Genomic DNA, 17,981 nt, shown 5'->3' on the forward strand with positions numbered 1-17,981 from the left:
TGTGGACAATTAAGCAGTTGAACATGAAATGATCTCTAAATGGCCTAAAGTTAAAAATGACACATTTCCTTATTACAAAATTACATTCTTTATTGGAAAATTCTTCCAGTTCTGTGAGATTCCTGGGTCGTCTTGCATGCACTGCTATTTTGAGGTCCAGCCACAGATTTTCCATGATCTTCAGATCAGGTGACTGTGAGAGCCATTGTAAAAACTTGAGCTTGTGCCTTTTGAGGTACTCTATTGTGGATTTTGATGTATGTTTAGGATCATTATGTTGGATGCCCGCCATTCAGTATGTGAAGACGGTACAAATTTTTTTCATCACACAGAACCACCTCTCTTCATGCAATGCTTCATTAACATATATGAAAGTCTCTTCACAGATAACTTCTCTTCACACGCAGTGCCTTAACCTAAACAGAACTGTACCTTGCTCATGCAGTGAGGTTTAGGGAGAGGGATGAGTCCGGTGCTGTAGTTCTCTCACTTCTATCTTGAGGTAATAAAGATGCTCCTGGCTGACTGCTTCTATGATTACAGCAATTGCTTCTCAAGAAGAACTGGTCTATACAGCTTGTCTGATTTCAGTCTGACAGGAGACTCTCTAGCACACACCTTACTGTTGGATATAATAACAACTTTCCCAATATCCCCTGGGGCTGAGCTAACCACTGTCTGCAATAAACCTCTATAGTTGCTGGATGATTCTAAATCAATAGTGCAGCTTCTATCTGTTACACTCTTTCCTTCTAATTTAATGTCATCCCCGACATTCGTCTTCTTTCTAGTTGCTCTAACCAACTACTAGGAGCTATTCTTCCTTAACTGTCCTTTTGGTAGAGATGGGGAAAGTCATGTAACACTGTGAGTATGTTAAACATTGTTCATCTGGCATTCAATTTTAAAACGTTAACAACAATCTTATCCTAAGTCACTCTTCCTTGTAGATCTCCTGCAAAAAATAAAACAACTTAAACAATCAGCATCTCTTCAGCTGGAGCTTTTTGGCCATCTTCAACCAGCTATGGCTAACTAGTCTCAAGTACTTTTGTCATTCTTTGTTATTGCAAAGTCTTTTAGTTTAAGTTAATGCAAAAAGTCTATTCACTAAGGTAAAATCTTTTGAAAGGTATATCACTGGGAGAGACCTACCTGGTCTGTAGGCAGCATTTCCTGTTTCAACTCAACAGTCCATGGTACTTTACTTGGTTCACCTAGTGTATCATAGGTCAGCATCACTCGTCTTCTTAGTACTTGAGTCGAAGTCCCCCAGCATGGTTGTTCCTCTGATACTACCGATTATTCCGTTACAGGGGTTTCTTCCTTCGCATTCATTTCCAGTAGTTACTCTGATGCTCTTGGAACTGCATCCATAGATTCTTGTTCTTCTGTTGGACCATCCATTTCTGTATGGTCTGGAGATTCCTCTAACCTTAGGTTCCTATCTATATCTTTGGCAACTGGTGATGTTCATCAGATCTGAAATCTGAAATGAACCTTGATTGTGTTTCTTGGTATAAACTCTGGAGCTTCAGGGCTAAATTCACTTTCATGAGGATGGTATGTTTCACTTTTTGTTGGTATGTGAAGTACAGACGTCTGGTGTTCTTTATCTGGACTCTCAAGGTGACTGTCCACCACAGAAACTTCGGTCTGTGGTAGTCTCGATGTTGATCCACTTCTGGAATGTCTTGTTGTGGTAGAAGGTAATCAAAGGGTAATAGCAAGTTCCAATGTATTATTTTTGTTTTGTTGTTTCCCATTTCCAGTCTGATTTTATAAACTGGGCTGTTGTCAGACTTCCTCTTGATGACCACATACACATTGTCTTCCCAGTAGGAACAAAGTTTTCCTGGACCACCTTTCTCACGTACATTTTTGACTTTCACACAACTTCCAGGTATCCGTTCCGCTGCATGACATTTTCGATCATAGTATTCTTTGTTCTTGTTTTCCCTTCCATGACCACTTTTGATGCTATATTGTATGCTTCTGCCATATGTTCTTTCCACTTTCAAACATAATCAGGGGACATCTTGTAAGTCTCTGAAACTGGATGATCGAACATTATATCGAATGGTAGTCTTGGAGATCAACCAACAACAGGAAGAATGGTGAATAACCCATTTCTTTGCTCTTGGTACAATTGTAGGCATGCACCACTGTTGATACAGAACTCTTATGATCCTTCTTCTCGTTGGCTGTTAAAGTGCTCAACATCAACAGTAATGTATGTTTGAAACTTTCCACTTGTCCATTGCCTTTGGGATGATAGGGCATAGTGTGAGATCTCTGGATCCTACAGTATTTCCCTAACATGGCAAAGAGCTTGTCCTCAAATTCTCTTTCCTGGTCATGGTGCATCTTAAATGGGTAGGTCGTTTGGATGTTGCCCATAGGTACTCGGGTTGGTGTGTTAGGACACTTGTCTTTCAAACAACCACACTCTCTGATCAAAAACCTCTCGATATCTCTTTGCATGTACGGCCAGAAGAAACATTAACGAACCAGGTAATGGTTCTAAATCAACAGTGCAGCTTCTGTCTGTCACAATTATCCATCTCTAGAAGCCATCCTCTTTTCAACTTCAAGCTTTTTTACTGATGGTGTTATGTTTGCATCAAGAACTTGTTGAGATTTCTTTGAATCCATTGTTCTCTCTACCCATGAAATGTTCCCCGTGCCATGGGCTGCAACACAATCCCCAAGTCCTCTTTTTGTGGATTTTCTATGAAGTTTAGCATTAGGACTCGCAAATGTGAGGACCCTTGACATTGGGTTGCTGGCTTACATATCTTGGCCTAAATATCGACCAATATCGCATATATTATTTATATATATGTTTTTTGTGCTTCATTTTTCAGGGTGTAGCTGGGGCCCAGTATTTTTGGCCTTGTAAACTATGGTGTCTGCCGTAATGGGATGCATGTATATAGTGCTGGGCAGCCCGCCTGATCTAATATTATGGTCGTCATTAATAGGCTGTAAGCCAGACACTGTGCATTACCGGTGTGTGACCAGCACCCTATACAAGCCTCTTTTGTGTAATCAGATACTCATCAGCATTTTGCACCTGTATTATAACCCCAACGTGTGATTGATCCACCTCCATGCTTAATGGTTGGCAAGATGTTCTTTTCCTGAAATTCTGTTTTTTTTTCTCCACACATACCTTTTATTAGTGTTCTTTTGCTTACTTCTGATGCTGAATTTTATGGTGAGGTTTTCTTTTGATGACTCTTCCATGAAGGCCATATTTGTACAGGTGTCTCTAAACAGTATAACAATGCACCACAACTCCCGAGACTGCTAAATCTTTTGCACTCAAGCAAGGGTTCTGATTTTCCTTTCTTTCAATCTTACGAGCAGGTGTCAATGACAATTTGCTTGGTCTTCCAGACAATATCTGGACCTTCACTATTCCTGTTAACTGCCATTTCTTAATTACATTTCGAATTAAGAAAAGGGCATCTTGAAAACTTTGTTATATTCTTATGACCTTCTCCTGCTTTGTGGGCCTCCACGATTTTCATTTTCAGAGTGCTAGACAGACAGCTGCTTAGGATAACCCATGGCTGCTGTTTTTTGACACAATGTTAGAGGAGGCTGGGTTTTTATAAAGCTGGGAAATTTGCATCACCCGGCCTTTCCTAATGATGATGGTGAACAAGCCATAACCCTAACAGGCTAATTAAGGTCTTTAACCTTGGCCAAGGTTACCTAAGCACACAAATCGCAAAGCGTGCCCAAACTATTGCATTGTCACATTTTTCCTTTTTGTAATTTTTAAAATGTGAAAGATGACAATATACAGTATTTTTGCCTAAAATACAAAGGAAATGTGTCATCTTTAACTTTTAACCTTTTAGAGGTCATTTCATCTTCAACTTGCTAATCTTTTCGCAATAGCACTAATTTTGACCAGGGATGCCCAAACTTTTACATGCCGCTGTAAGAGGTGAGTTGTGCAAATACTCTCCTAAATTCATCATATGCTCACCACTTCTATCTGTCTATGCTGTACATTTTAATATAAATAATCATATGGGGGAATTTCTTATACAGGGGGGAAATAAGTATTTGATCACTTGCTGATTTTGTAAGTTTGCCCACTGAGAAAGACATGAACAGTCTATAATTTTAAGGGTAGGTTAATTTTGACATTGAGAGACAGAATATCAAAAATAAAATCCAGAAAATCACATTGTATAAATTATATAAATGTGTTTGCATTTTGCAGTGAGAAATAAGTATTAGTACTTAAGTATAAGTACTTAATACTTGGTGGCAAAACCCTTGTTGGCAAGCACAACAGTCAGACTTTTTTGTAGTTGATGATAAGGTTTGCGCACATGTCAGAAAGAATTTGATTAAATTAAGATTTTGAGGCTGTCGCTTGGCAACTCAGAGCGTCAACTCCCTCCATAGGTTTTTTATGAGATTAAGATGTGGAGACTGGCTAGGCCACTCTATGACCTTAATGTACTTTTTTTTGAGCCATTCCTTTGTTGCCGTGGTTGCATGTTTTGGGTCATTATCTTGCTGGAAGACCCAGCCACAACCCATTTTTAATGTTCTGGCGGAGGGAAGGAGGTTGTCACTCAGAATTTTGTGGTACATGGCTCCATCCATTCTCCCATTGATGCGTTGAAGTAGTCCTGTGCCCTTAGCAGAGACATACTCCCAAAACATATTGTTGCCACCTACATGCTTGACAGTGGGGATGGTGTTTTGGGGTCATAAGCAGCATTTCTCTTCCTCCAAACACGATGACTTCAGTTAATGCCAAAGACCTCAATTTTTGTTTCATCTGACCACAGCACCTTCTCCCAATAACTTACATAATCATCCAGGTGTTCATTGGAAAACATCAGACGGGCCTGCACATATGCCTTCTTGAGCAAGGGGACCTTGCTGGTACTGCAGGATTTTAAACCTTTACAGCTGCCTTCAGATCATTAATAAGTTCCCCCGTATAGTTTTAGGCTGGTTTCTCACCTTCCTCATGATCAAGGATACCCCATGAGGTGAGATTTTGCATGGTGCCCCAGATTGATGTCGATTGACAGTCATTTTGTATTTCTTCCATTTTCTTTCTATTGCACCAACAGTTGTCTCTTTCTCACCCAGCATCTTACTTATGGTTTTGTAGCCCATTCCAGCTTTGTGCAGGTCTATGATCTTGTCCCTGACATCCTTATAAAGCTCTTTGGTCTTGCCCATGTTGTAGAGGTTAGAGTCTGACATTAATTGAGTCTGTGGACAGGAGTCTTTTATAAAGGTGACTATGTAAGACAGCTGTCTTTAATACAGGTAATGAGTTGTTTAGGAGCGTCTAACTGGTCTGCAGGAGCCAGAACTCTTAGGGTATGGCTCCACGGTACGGAGGGGCGGCGGTATCGCCGCTCGGCGCTAAGCCCCGCCCCCTTCCTGGGACGCGATCATGCCGGATGTGTTAACTCTTCACATCCGGGATGATCGCTCGCTCCCATAGGGCCCTGTGATATGCCTTGCGGGGACGCTGCGTCCCCGCAAGGTGTACGGGCATGCTGCGATCTGAAAAGACGCGCAGCATGTCCGGAGTCGCAGGGCCGCCGCGTGCGGGTTTCCACGCATAGTGGAGACGGGATTTCATAAAATCCCCTCCACTATGCTGGAACATCTGGACGCTGCTTTTTTGACGCTGCAGCTCTGCGCAGCGTCAAAAAAGCAGCGTTTCCTGAACGTGGAAACATACCCTAAATGGTTGGTAGGGGATCAAATACTTATTTCTCACTGCAAAATGCAAATACATTTATATAATTTGCACAACGTGATTTTTTGGATTTTATTTTTGATAATCTATCTCTCAATGTTAAAATTAACCTACCCTTAAAATTATAGACTGTTCATGTCTTTGTCAGTGGGCAAACTTAAATCAGCAACGGATCAAATACTTATTTCACCCACTGCATGTAGTCTTTTTGATAGTTTTGTACTAAAAAAGAAAAGGTTTTTATATTGCTCTGTCCACTTTGCTAAAAAATAATTAAATGGTGGGCCATTGTAGTAGAAGACTGGGCATCCCATTACACAACAGATTTTAGATGATTCAACCCAGAAACTGGCCTAAATTATCACCTGGCATAAATAATGGCTACATTCAAACGCCTATGTTTTCAGTCCGAGTGCTGTCCGTTGAAAAAACTGACCTCACATGTACAGCGCTCGGACCAATGTAATTCAATAGACAGTTCAGATGACAGTTTTTTCACAAGGACCAAATGTCTGCATAAAAAACTAGTCTTCTCTGTAATTCGGATGTGACTCACCCACTCAAGTCTATGGGTGCTCAAAAAATCAGATCCCTTACAGATCAACTCTATAACATCCAATTTTTGTGGATATATTACAATTCTTAACATAGGAAACCATATCTGATCTTGCAAATTTTATTAATTGTTGACGTATAAAACAAATGCCAAATGGATGGCATATGGATTGCAATACAGAAGAAACATCATTCTTTGTTTGGAAGGCTTTCACACCGCATTATTCATCGAACGAGTACTATTCATTTTATTTATTGGATAGCACTCTAACCAATGATATTTCTTTGGGCAGTGCTAAAGCACATTTTTTTCACAGGCAGAATCTGTCAGTTAAAAAAATCGCATCATGCTGCGATTTCACTTTGACATCGGATGCCATTCGCCCAGTCAAGTCTATGGGTACTCGGATGACATCTGAGTGCAGTCTGATTTCCACAGACTCACACAATAGAGAAGATGAAGACATCTTGTTCTCCATCTTCTCCTCATAGTGTGCTACAGTTGTCTTGTCTGAGACAATCAGATCACACTAAGCTGACACTGTGAGCAAACTCCGATGCAAATTTGATCAGAGTGTCATTTAAATAATTGACCCGATTCTCTGGCATGAGAGAATAAATGGTTGTGTGACCCTGACCTTTGGGTGAAAATCAGACCATTTTTTTATACGACCATGTGAAGTTAGCCTATAGGTGATAATTATTAAATCAATGTGTGTCCCACCACTGAGCCCCAGATGTGTGTCCCCTGACTTCCTTGGTTCTCTTGCCACACAAGTCTAAGTGTGTGCCTATCTTCATCAGGGCCACTGACTGGCAATTGGAGGGGGTCTCAGCAGTGCGACACCCTCCAGTGTAATAATTAATACCTAGAGGATAGGTAATAATTTATGTAGACTGGAGTACCCCTTAAAGTAGCAAAGTTATCTGTAGGGTATGCAAATATAAAAACGTAGCCAAAAATAGACCAAATGAAAGGACATACAAAATGAGAGAGAGAATTCTTTATGGGGTTTGACAATATAAAAAAGTGAATAGGACATGGTAAGACCACGTTCCCCCGTACAGAAACCCTGTACTTTTTCTGCTGCATTATTTCTCCATCTGTCTGTACCAGTAGCAATCTGCTCTGTTTATTGCATTTTTGTTGTTTGTTTTTTTAAATGTATTTCCTTTTTTAGTGTGATTCCGCACTTAAAAATGCAATTGCGCTTTTAGATGCATTTTTTTTCTTGCTCCCTATAGAAGTCTATGAAGAAAACAGGCAACAAAAAAGCTCACAGCTCAGCAGCATTTGTAAAAGCACAGTGGGTGCGAGTTTTCATGACATCCACTTTGCCTGAAAAGAAAAAAGGAGCAGATTTTCTGTATAAAAAAAGCACAGCGGAAAATAAATGCAGTACTTGTGATACTTGTGAACATGGCCTCATGGTCTTAAACCATTTAACCTCAACCTGATCTCTAGTCATCTATAGGTCACAGACATGAAACTGAAAATACTGATCTTCCATATATTTACATAAACCAGTAGTAATTTTTAGACATTTTTGTGTATTATTATATTTTCTTGAGCTTTAATATACCTTTTTCCCCCCTTACAGCCCAACCAAGGCCAGTCTGTATGGTGCCATCTTATTCACTCTGCAACAATCACACTGGTTACCTATTTCCAAAGTGTACCTCATCTTTTTCTTTACTCTCTTTATGGCGACTTGCAAGGTATGAACCTAGCTTCTGAATGAAAACTTAGAATGTATCATCTCTACTTAAAAGGAATCTGTCAGCAGATTTTTGCTATGTAATCTGATGACTATGCTGTAGGGGTTAAAACACAGATTTCAGTGATGCCTCACTGATCAAGCTCTGTCCTGTTGTTTACTTGCAATGATTATTTTAGCACCAAGAGTGCCTGATAGTCCGACTCCGCCATCGTCTGTGATAAGCAGCTCACTGTCTATAGTGTGGGCAGAGATAGCTTTTCAGCTCTTCTGCAGTGCTAAATCTAAAAACTCTGATTGTGTCAGAACGCCTGCACCCAGTAATCTAAGTGACACCTCATTTGATTCAAGGTCTCTTTGTCTGCATTATGCTGCTCTCTGATGAGGTAGCCAAATTTACTGACAGATTCCCTTTAAACATTCGTTTACCCAAAAAATTACACTGTATATTGATAATTTAGAATTCCCTCTGGATAATATTTTTCCTTATGCTACTTAGGGCTTATGGATATTATAGGAGGACTCCCCCACACTGGACTTTTTTTTATTTAAAGGTGCTTTTTAGAATATCCTCAAAAAGTTAATTTGTTTCAGTTTTTCAATACAAAAAGTAAAACTCATCTACTATATAATTGCCTAAGGGTACTTCCGTCTGTCCTTCTGTCTGTCACCGTTATTCGTTCGCTGATTGGTCTCGGCAGCTGCCTGTCATGGCTGCCGCGACCAATCAGCGACGCGCACAGTCCAGAAAAAATGGCCGCTTACTCCCCGCACTCACTGCTGGCGCGCCCGAATACACAGCTCACACAGGGTTAATGCCGGCGGTAACAGACCGCGTTATGCCGCGGGTAACGCACTCCGTTACCGCTGCTATTAACCCTGTGTGTCCCCAACTTTGTACTATTGACGCTGCCTATGCGGCATCAATAGTACAAAATGTAATGTTAAAAATAATAAATAAAAAAAAAAACCTGCTATACTCACCCTCCGCCGCCTTTCTCGCTCCTCGCCACGCTCCCCGGACCGCTCCATTACAAGCGTCAGCTTGCGGTTCGGTCCCGTCCCAGGGCTTGTGTGTGGCAAGGACCTGCCGTGACGTCACGGTCATGTGACCGCGACGTCGTCATAGGTCCTGCTCCCACCAGCCCTGGCACTTGCAATGGAACTCGGCTTCAGGAAAATGGCCGCCGCGATCTCGATCTGCGCATGCGCGGCATCCCGCGGCCATTTTCCTGAAGCCGAGCACTACCATCTGCACAGGATCCCACGAAGAGGAGAGGCGGGACGCCGAGGAGCAGCGACAAGAATGGTGAGTATGATACACTACAAGGGGCCCTCGGATCGTTAGGTGAGTATGTTTATTTTTTGGCCCTGTGACATACGTGCCTCGGTAATATACTACGTCACTGGGCAATATCCTACGTGGCTCTGCTGTATACTACAAGGCTGGGCAATATACTACGTGGCTGGACAATATACTATGTGGCTCTGTGCAATATACAACGTAGCTGCGCAATATCCTACGTCGCTGTGCTGTATACTATGTAGCTGGGCAATACACTACGTGGCAGGGCAATATACTACAAGGCTGGGCAATATACTACGTGGCTCTGCTGTATACTACAAGACTACGTGGCTGGACAATATACTACAAGGCTGGGCAATATACTACAAAGCTGTGCAATATACTACAGTGGGGCAAAAAAGTATTTAGTCATTCAGCAATAGTGCAAGTTCCACCACTTAAAAAGATGAGAGGCATCTGTAATTTACATCATAGGTAGTACACCTCAACTATGGGAGACAAACTGAGAAAAAAAAATCCAGAAAATCACATTGTCTGTTTTTTTATCATTTTATTTGCATATTATGGTGGAAAATAAGTATTTGGTCAGAAACAAACAATCAAGATTTCTGGCTCTCACAGACCTGTAACTTCTTCTTTAAGAGTCTCCTCTTTCCTCCACTCATTACCTGTAGTAATGGCACCTGTTTAAACTTGTTATCAGTATAAAAAGACACCTGTGCACACCCTCAAACAGTCTGACTCCAAACTCCACTATGGTGAAGACCAAAGAGCTGTCAAAGGACACCAGAAACAAAATTGTAGCCCTGCACCAGGCTGGGAAGACTGAATCTGCAATAGCCAACCAGCTTGGAGTGAAGAAATCAACAGTGGGAGCAATAATTAGAAAATGGAAGACATTCAAGACCACTGATAATCTCCCTCGATCTGGGGCTCCACGCAAAATCCCACCCCGTGGGGTCAGAATGATCACAAGAACGGTGAGCAAAAATCCCAGAACCATGCGGGGTGACCTAGTGAATGAACTGCAGAGAGCTGGGACCAATGTAACAAGGCCTACCATAAGTAACACACTACGCCACCATGGACTCAGATCCTGCAGTGCCAGACGTGTCCCACTGCTTAAGCCAGTACATGTCCGGGCCCGTCTGAAGTTTGCAAGAGAGCATTTGGATGATCCAGAGGAGTTTTTGGAGAATGTACTATGGTCTGATGAAACCAAACTGGAACTATTTGGTAGAAACACAACTTGTCGTGTTTGGAGGAAAGAGAATACTGAGTTGCATCCATCAAACACCATACCTACTGTAAAGCATGGTGGAAACATCATGCTTTGGGGCTGTTTCTCTGCAAAGGGGCCAGGACGACTGATCCGGGTACATGAAAGAATGAATGGAGCCATGTATCGTGAGATTTTGAGTGCAAACCTCCTTCCATCAGCAAGGGCATTGAAGATGAAACGTGGCTGGGTCTTTCAACATGACAATGATCCAAAGCACACCACCAGGGCAACGAAGGAGTGGCTTCGTAAGAAGCATTTCAAGGTCCTGGAGTGGCCTAGCCAGTCTCCAGATCTCAACCCTATTGAAAACCTTTGGAGGGAGTTGAAAGTCCGTGTTGCCAAGCGAAAAGCCAAAAACATCACTGCTCTAGAGGAGATCTGCATGGAGGAATGGGCCAACATACCAACAACAGTGTGTGGCAACCTTGTGAAGACTTACAGAAAACGTTTGACCTCTGTCATTGCCAACAAAGGATATATTACAAAGTATTGAGATGAAATTTTGTTTCTGACCAAATACTTATTTTCCACCATAATATGCAAATAAAATGATAAAAAAACAGACAATGTGATTTTCTGGATTTTTTTTTCTCAGTTTGTCTCCCATAGTTGAGGTCTACCTATGATGTAAATTACAGACGCCTCTCATCTTTTTAAGTGGTGGAACTTGCACTATTGCTGAATGACTAAATACTTTTTTGCCCCACTGTATGTGGCTCTGTGCAATATACTACGTAGCTGCGCAATATCCTACGTCGCTGTGCTGTATGCTATGTAGCTGGGCAATACACTACGTGGCAGGGCAATATACTACAAGGCTGGGCAATATACTACGTGGCTCTGCTGTATACTACAAGACTACGTGGCTGTACAATATACTACAAGGCTGGGCAATATACTACAAAGCTGTGCAATATACTATGTGGCTCTGTGCAATATACTACGTAGCTGCGCAATATCCTACGTTGCTGTGCTGTATACTATGTAGCTGGGCAATACACTACGTAAATGGCCAATATACTACTTGGACATGCATATTCTAGAATACCCGATGCGTTAGAATCGGGCCACCATCTAGTATATTATATAGAGCCATTACAAACAGAGTGATCTATTTCAAGAGTTTATTTCTGTTAATGTTGATGATTATGGCTTAAAGCCAATAAAAACTCCAAAGTCATTATCTCAATAAATTAGAATACTTTATACCACTAGATTGAAAAAATTATCTTAAAATCTGACATGTTGGCCTACTGAAATGTATGTTCAGTAAATGCACTCAATACTTGGTCAGGCTCCTTTGGCATCAATTACTGCTTCAATGCGGTGTGGCATGGAGGCGATCAGCCTCTGGCACTGCTGAGGTGTTATGGAAGCTCAGGTTGCTTTAATAGCAACATTCAGCTCGTCTGCATTGTTGGGTCTGGTGTCTCATCTTCCTCTTGACAATACCCCATAGATTCTCTATGTGGTTAAGGTCAGGCGAGTTTGCTGGCCAATCAAGCACAGTGATACGGTTGTTTTTAAACCAGGTATTTGTACTTTTGGCAGTGTGGACAGGTGCCAAGTTCTGCTGGAGAATGAATTTCCATCTCAAAAAAGCTTGTCGGCAGAGGGAAGCATGAAGTGCTCTAAAATTTTCTGGTAGATGGCTGTGCTGACTTTGGTCTTGATAAAACACAGTGGAGTGTGGAGCTACACCAGCGATTACATGGCTCCCCAAACCATCACTGATTGTGAAAACTTCCCACTAGACCTCAAGCACCTTGGATTGCGGCCTCTCCACTCTTCCTCCCGACTCTGGGACCTTGATTTCCAAATGAAATGCAAAATTTACTTTCATCTGAAAACAACACCTTGGACCACTGATCAACAGTCCAGTTTTTCTTCTCCTTGGCCCAGGTAAGACACTTCTGGCGTTGTCTATTGGTCATGAGTGACTTCACACAAGGAATGCGACACTTGTAGCCCATGTCCTGGATATGTCTGTGTGTGGTGGCTCTTGAAGCAATGACTCCAGCAGCAGTCCACTCCTTGTGAATCTTCCAAAAATTTTTGAATGCCTTTGTCTTAACAATCCTTTTAAGACTGCGGTTATCCCGGTTGCTTGTGCAACTTTTTCTACCACACTTTTTCCTTCCACTCAACTTTCCATTAATATGCTTGGATACAGCACTCTGTGAACAGCCTGCTTCTTTCGCAGTGACCTTTTGTGGCTTACCCTCCTTGTGGAGTGTGTCAATGACTGCCTTCTGGACTTCTGTCAATTCAGCAGTCTTCCCCATGATTGTGGAGCCTACTGAAACAGACTAAGGGACATTTTTAAACGCTTAGTTAGCCTCTGCAGGTGTTTTTTTGTTAATTATTCTAATTTACTGAGATGATTTTGGGGTTTTTATGGGATGTAAGCCAAAATCATCAACATTAACAGAAATAAACACTTGAAATAGATCACTCTGTTTGTAATGACTCTCTGTAATATATGAGTATCACTATTTGTATTGAAGAACTGAAATACATTAACTTGTTGATGATATTCTAGTTTTGTGAGAAGCACCTGTATTTATTTCTTTTTTTTATTGAAAGAATTGTCCTGATGAAATAATTCCTCTAAAAGGTTAGTCCCCCAATGTATAATGTATCCACGTGGTTAGACCCCACGTGATCCCAATATCAGAGTTTTAGATTCCTGAGTATGGAGCTCTGCAGCCCATCTTCAATTTAGTGGATGAGCTCATGCTCTGCCTCCGCTACATTTATCGTCTGTGGGACTGCCCTCAGCTACACCCATACTCAATAAATGGAGACGAGGCTGCACATGTGATCCTCTGCTCCATTGAAGATGAGGCTGCAAAGCCCTGTTCTCATGGTTCTGATGCCCTACTCGAGGTCACTGGGGATCGGTAAGATATCTTATTAATGGAAGATAACTTGTTTTTTGGGGGAATAATCTTTTAAAGTTGTACTTGTTACTGGTAAAAATATCATTTTATTGACGCAGTATTGTTATTAAATTGTGGTGTAAATCTGCTGGAAATGTCGCAAATTTTTGGCATTACTTGAAGTTGCTTAAACATTTTCCAACTTTTTGCATTTTTACATCCGTTCCAGCCAAAAAGTAGGTGGAGCCTGGATATTAGGGGTTCACCTGACAAACTTATATTTATTAATTTAATATATTCCGTACCATTGTATGTTTTCTTCTCCCCTTCCTATGCAGATCTACATGACAGCCACCCATTCTCATGGATCACCCTTTGCTCTTCTGGAGAACTGCATCTGCCCTATCCTTTTTGGCTCTGCAAATGGTGACAATAATGGCCATGACAATCACCACCATCACCAGCATCATGATGACCATGAAGTGTCCCATGCAAGTGCAAAATCCAAAGAAGAGCTAAATGAGGGTACTCGCAAGAGAAAAGTGAAAAAGGCTGAATGAGAGTAGAAAGGGTCTTAATCAAGTCACCAAGACTAACAATCCATGTGTTGTAAAATGCAGTCTTTTATTTAGGATTTTTTAGTGTATTGGGAATGGGCATTCTGCAAGATGGATATTGGATTTTTGACTGAAATGACAATTATCTAATAACATTGTATTTAATGCACCAGTTGAATGATAAAGGAATATTTTATTTGCATATAATCCTTTATGTACCAGCTTAGCCACCTCACAGTGTGAAGATCAGAAGCTGAATACAACAGAATTGATCCCCTAAGTGTTTGGTCCTAAGAGGGTTTTGCGATATCCATCAATCCACAATTCAGATATCAAATTTAATATGCAGATCATTACTAATTTTTTAAAAAGCCATTCAAATGTTTTCAGTATTTTCTCTCGCATCCTTTTTATAATTTTTGCTTTCAAAAATTCTATTTTGTGAAGAAAAAAAAAAGAATTTACTATATTTATTGAAATATACTGAATTGATGGCAGAATATTTTTAAATGTGGAGGATTTTTAAGATGACATGTTCTCATAAATCATATAACTCAATTTGTACACAGATTCATAGTTCTAAGGAAGTCTTACAAGTGAAGACAGTTTCATACCTTTTGGCCTTGTAAGTTTATTTTAGAATTTTTTTTAAATGTCCAGTATTTACCAACTCAAAATGATTAAAAAATATTTAAAGACCGAATATTGATTGTGCTCTTATTAAAACTTCGCAATACATATATCTTTATATGAGGTAATGAAAACCTAAGAATATCAATTAAAATCATTCTATCATCAGAGAACTGCTTAAGAGTTCGCTCAACTGGCATATATCCCTCTCATGTGAGAGATTCGGGTAGATTATGCTGAGAACACTCAGCTCAAACTCTGTCAGAGCTTCAGCCAATTGTCCTCTAAGTGTGCTCCGACTCTCTCACATGAGAAAATTGCAGCACTGGTGCAGAGAAGTGTTATGACCCCAATGGCGAGGGTCTCAGAGATATCAGCAAGTCTGCGAAGTACAAAAATCCAGCTCATAGGGCAGTGGTAACTGGGTTGACCATATATCTACTCCTAACGCCAACACTAGAAGTAGCCGGGGAACATGCCTACGTTGGTCGCTAGATGTCTCGCGCCAGCCGGAGGACTAACTACCCCTAGAAGAGGAAAACAAAGACCTCTCTTGCCTCCAGAGAATAGACCCCAAAAGTTGGATACAAGCCCCCCACAAATAATAATGGTGAGGTAAGAGGAAATGACAAACACAGAGATGAACTAGGTTTAGCAAAGAGAGGCCCACTCACTAATAGCAGAATGTAGTAAGATAACTTATATGGTCAACAAAAACCCTAACACAAATCCACACTGGAGATTCAAGAACCCCCGAACCGTCTAACGGCCCGGGGGGAGAACTCCAGCCTCCCTAGAGCTTCCAGCAAGGATAGGATACAGATTATGTACAAGCTGGACAAAAATGCAAACAAAAACAATAGCAAAAAGCAAGAAAGCAGACTTAGCTTAATCAAGCAGGAACCAGGATCAGTAGACAAGAGCACTACAGATTAGCTCTGATATCAACGTTGCCAGGCATTGAACTGAAGGTCCAGGGAGCTAATATAGCAACACCCCTGACCTAACGACCCAGGTGAGCATACAAGGGATGATAGACATACCCAGAGTAAAAACACTAGTAGCCACTAGAGGGAGCCAAAAGGTAAATTCACAACAGTACCCCCCCCCTTAGTGAGGGGTCACCGAACCCTCACCAAGACCACCAGGGCGATCAGGATGAGCGGCGTGAAAGGCGCGAACTAAATCGGCCGCATGCACATCAGAGGCGACCACCCAGGAATTATCCTCCTGACCATAGCCCTTCCACTTGACCAGGTACTGAAGCCTCCGCCTGGAGAGACGAGAATCTAAGATCTTCTCCACCACGTACTCCAACTCGCCCTCAACCAACACCGGAGCAGGAGGCTCAGCAGAAGGAACCACAGGCACAACGTACCGCCGCAACAAGGACCTATGAAATACGTTGTGAATGGCAAACGACACCGGAAGATCCAGGCGAAAGGATACAGGATTAAGGATCTCCAATATCTTGTAAGGACCAATGAATCGAGGCTTAAATTTGGGAGAGGAGACCTTCATAGGAACAAATCGAGAAGACAGCCATACCAAATCCCCAACACGAAGTCGGGGACCCACACCGCGGCGGCGATTGGCAAAACGCTGAGCCTTCTCCTGTGACAACTTCAAGTTGTCCACCACATGATTCCAGATCCGCTGCAACCTATCCACCACAGAATCCACTCCAGGACAGTCAGAAGGCTCCACATGTCCTGAGGAAAAACGAGGATGGAAACCGGAGTTGCAGAAAAATGGCGAAACCAAGGTGGCAGAACTAGCCCGATTATTAAGGGCAAATTCAGCCAACGGCAAGAAGGTCACCCAATCATCCTGATCAGAAGAGACAAAACACCTCAAATACTCCTCCAGAGTCTGATTAGTTCGTTCCGTTTGTCCGTTAGTCTGTGGATGAAAAGCGGACGAAAACGACAAATCAATGCCCATCCTACCACTCTGGTAAAACTGGGGGTATACTGGCCTGACAAACTGTTATGACCCCAATGGCGAGGGTCTCAGAGATATCAGCAAGTCTGCGAAGTACAAAAATCCAGCTCATAGGGCAGTGTGTCATGATCTCAATGGCAAGAGAACATAGCATAAGCATATATAGGAACTAGCTCTTGGAAGATGGGAACTGAGCTGACCATGAACTAAACCTAACGCACAACTAGCAGTGGCCGGGTAGCATGCCTACGTTGATTCTAGATGCCCAGCACCAGCCGGAGGACTAAATAAAGCTAGCAGAGGAAAATATTAGTCCTAGCTCACCTCTAGAGAAATACCCCGAAAGGAGACAGAGGCCCCCCACATGTATTGGCGGTGAGTTGAGATGAAATAACAAACGTAGTATGAAAATAGGTTTAGCAAATTTGAGGTCCACTTACTACATAGCAGAAGACAGAAAGGACACTTTCATGGTCAGCTGAAAACCCTATCAAAAACACCATCCAGAAATTACTTTAAAACTCTGGCATTAACTCATAACACCAGAGTGGCAATTCCTGTTCACAAAAGCTTTCCAGACACAGTAACGAAACTACAGCTGTGAACTGGAACAAAAATGCAAAAACAAACATGGACAAGAGTCCAACTTATCTAGTAGTTGTCTAGGAGCAGGAACAAGCACAGAGAGGCTTCTGATAACATTGTTGACCGGCAAGAAACTAACAGAGCAGCAAGGTTATATAGCGACTCCCACATCTTGATGGGAACAGGTGAACAGAGAAGATGAAGACACCAGTTCAATTCCACCAGTAGCCACCGGGGGAGCCCAGAATCCAAATTCACAACAGTACCCCCCCCTCAAGGAGGGGGCACCGAACCCTCACCAGAACCACCAGGGCGATCAGGATGGGCCCTATGAAAGGCACGAACCAGATCGGAGGCATGAACATCAGATGCATTCACCCAAGAATTATCCTCCTGGCCGTATCCCTTCCACTTGACCAGATACTGGAGTCTCCGTCTGGAAACACGAGAGTCTAAGATTTTCTCCACAACGTACTCCAACTCACCCTCAACCAACACCGGAGCAGGAGGCTCAACGGAAGGCACAACCGGTACCTCATACCTGCGCAATAATGACCGATGAAAAACGTTATGAATAGAAAAGGATGCAGGGAGGTCCAAACGGAAGGAAACAGGGTTAAGAATCTCCAATATCTTATACGGGCCGATAAACCGAGGCTTAAACTTAGGAGAAGAGACCCTCATAGGGACAAAACGAGAAGATAACCACACCAAATCCCCAACAGAAAGCCGAGGACCAACACGACGGTGGCGGTTGGCAAAAA

The 17,981-nt window shown here is 42.1% G+C and overlaps 1 protein-coding gene across 1 annotated transcript in view; it reads left to right on the forward strand.

Annotated features, from left to right (window-relative positions):
* TMEM38A (transmembrane protein 38A) overlaps nucleotides 1-14,761 on the forward strand; it is a 125,492-nt gene extending 110,731 nt beyond the window's left edge. Inside the window, exons 5-6 of the mRNA XM_077253071.1 lie at nucleotides 7,915-8,032; nucleotides 13,840-14,761. Coding sequence (XP_077109186.1) covers nucleotides 7,915-8,032; nucleotides 13,840-14,061 — 340 coding nt within the window. The 3' untranslated portion in view covers nucleotides 14,062-14,761. The remainder of the gene's footprint in view (nucleotides 1-7,914; nucleotides 8,033-13,839) is intronic.
* The last annotated feature ends 3,220 nt before the right edge of the window (nucleotides 14,762-17,981 follow it).

Source organism: Ranitomeya variabilis, chromosome 1, assembly GCF_051348905.1.
Source record: "Ranitomeya variabilis isolate aRanVar5 chromosome 1, aRanVar5.hap1, whole genome shotgun sequence".
NCBI classification, from domain to species: domain Eukaryota; kingdom Metazoa; phylum Chordata; class Amphibia; order Anura; family Dendrobatidae; genus Ranitomeya; species Ranitomeya variabilis.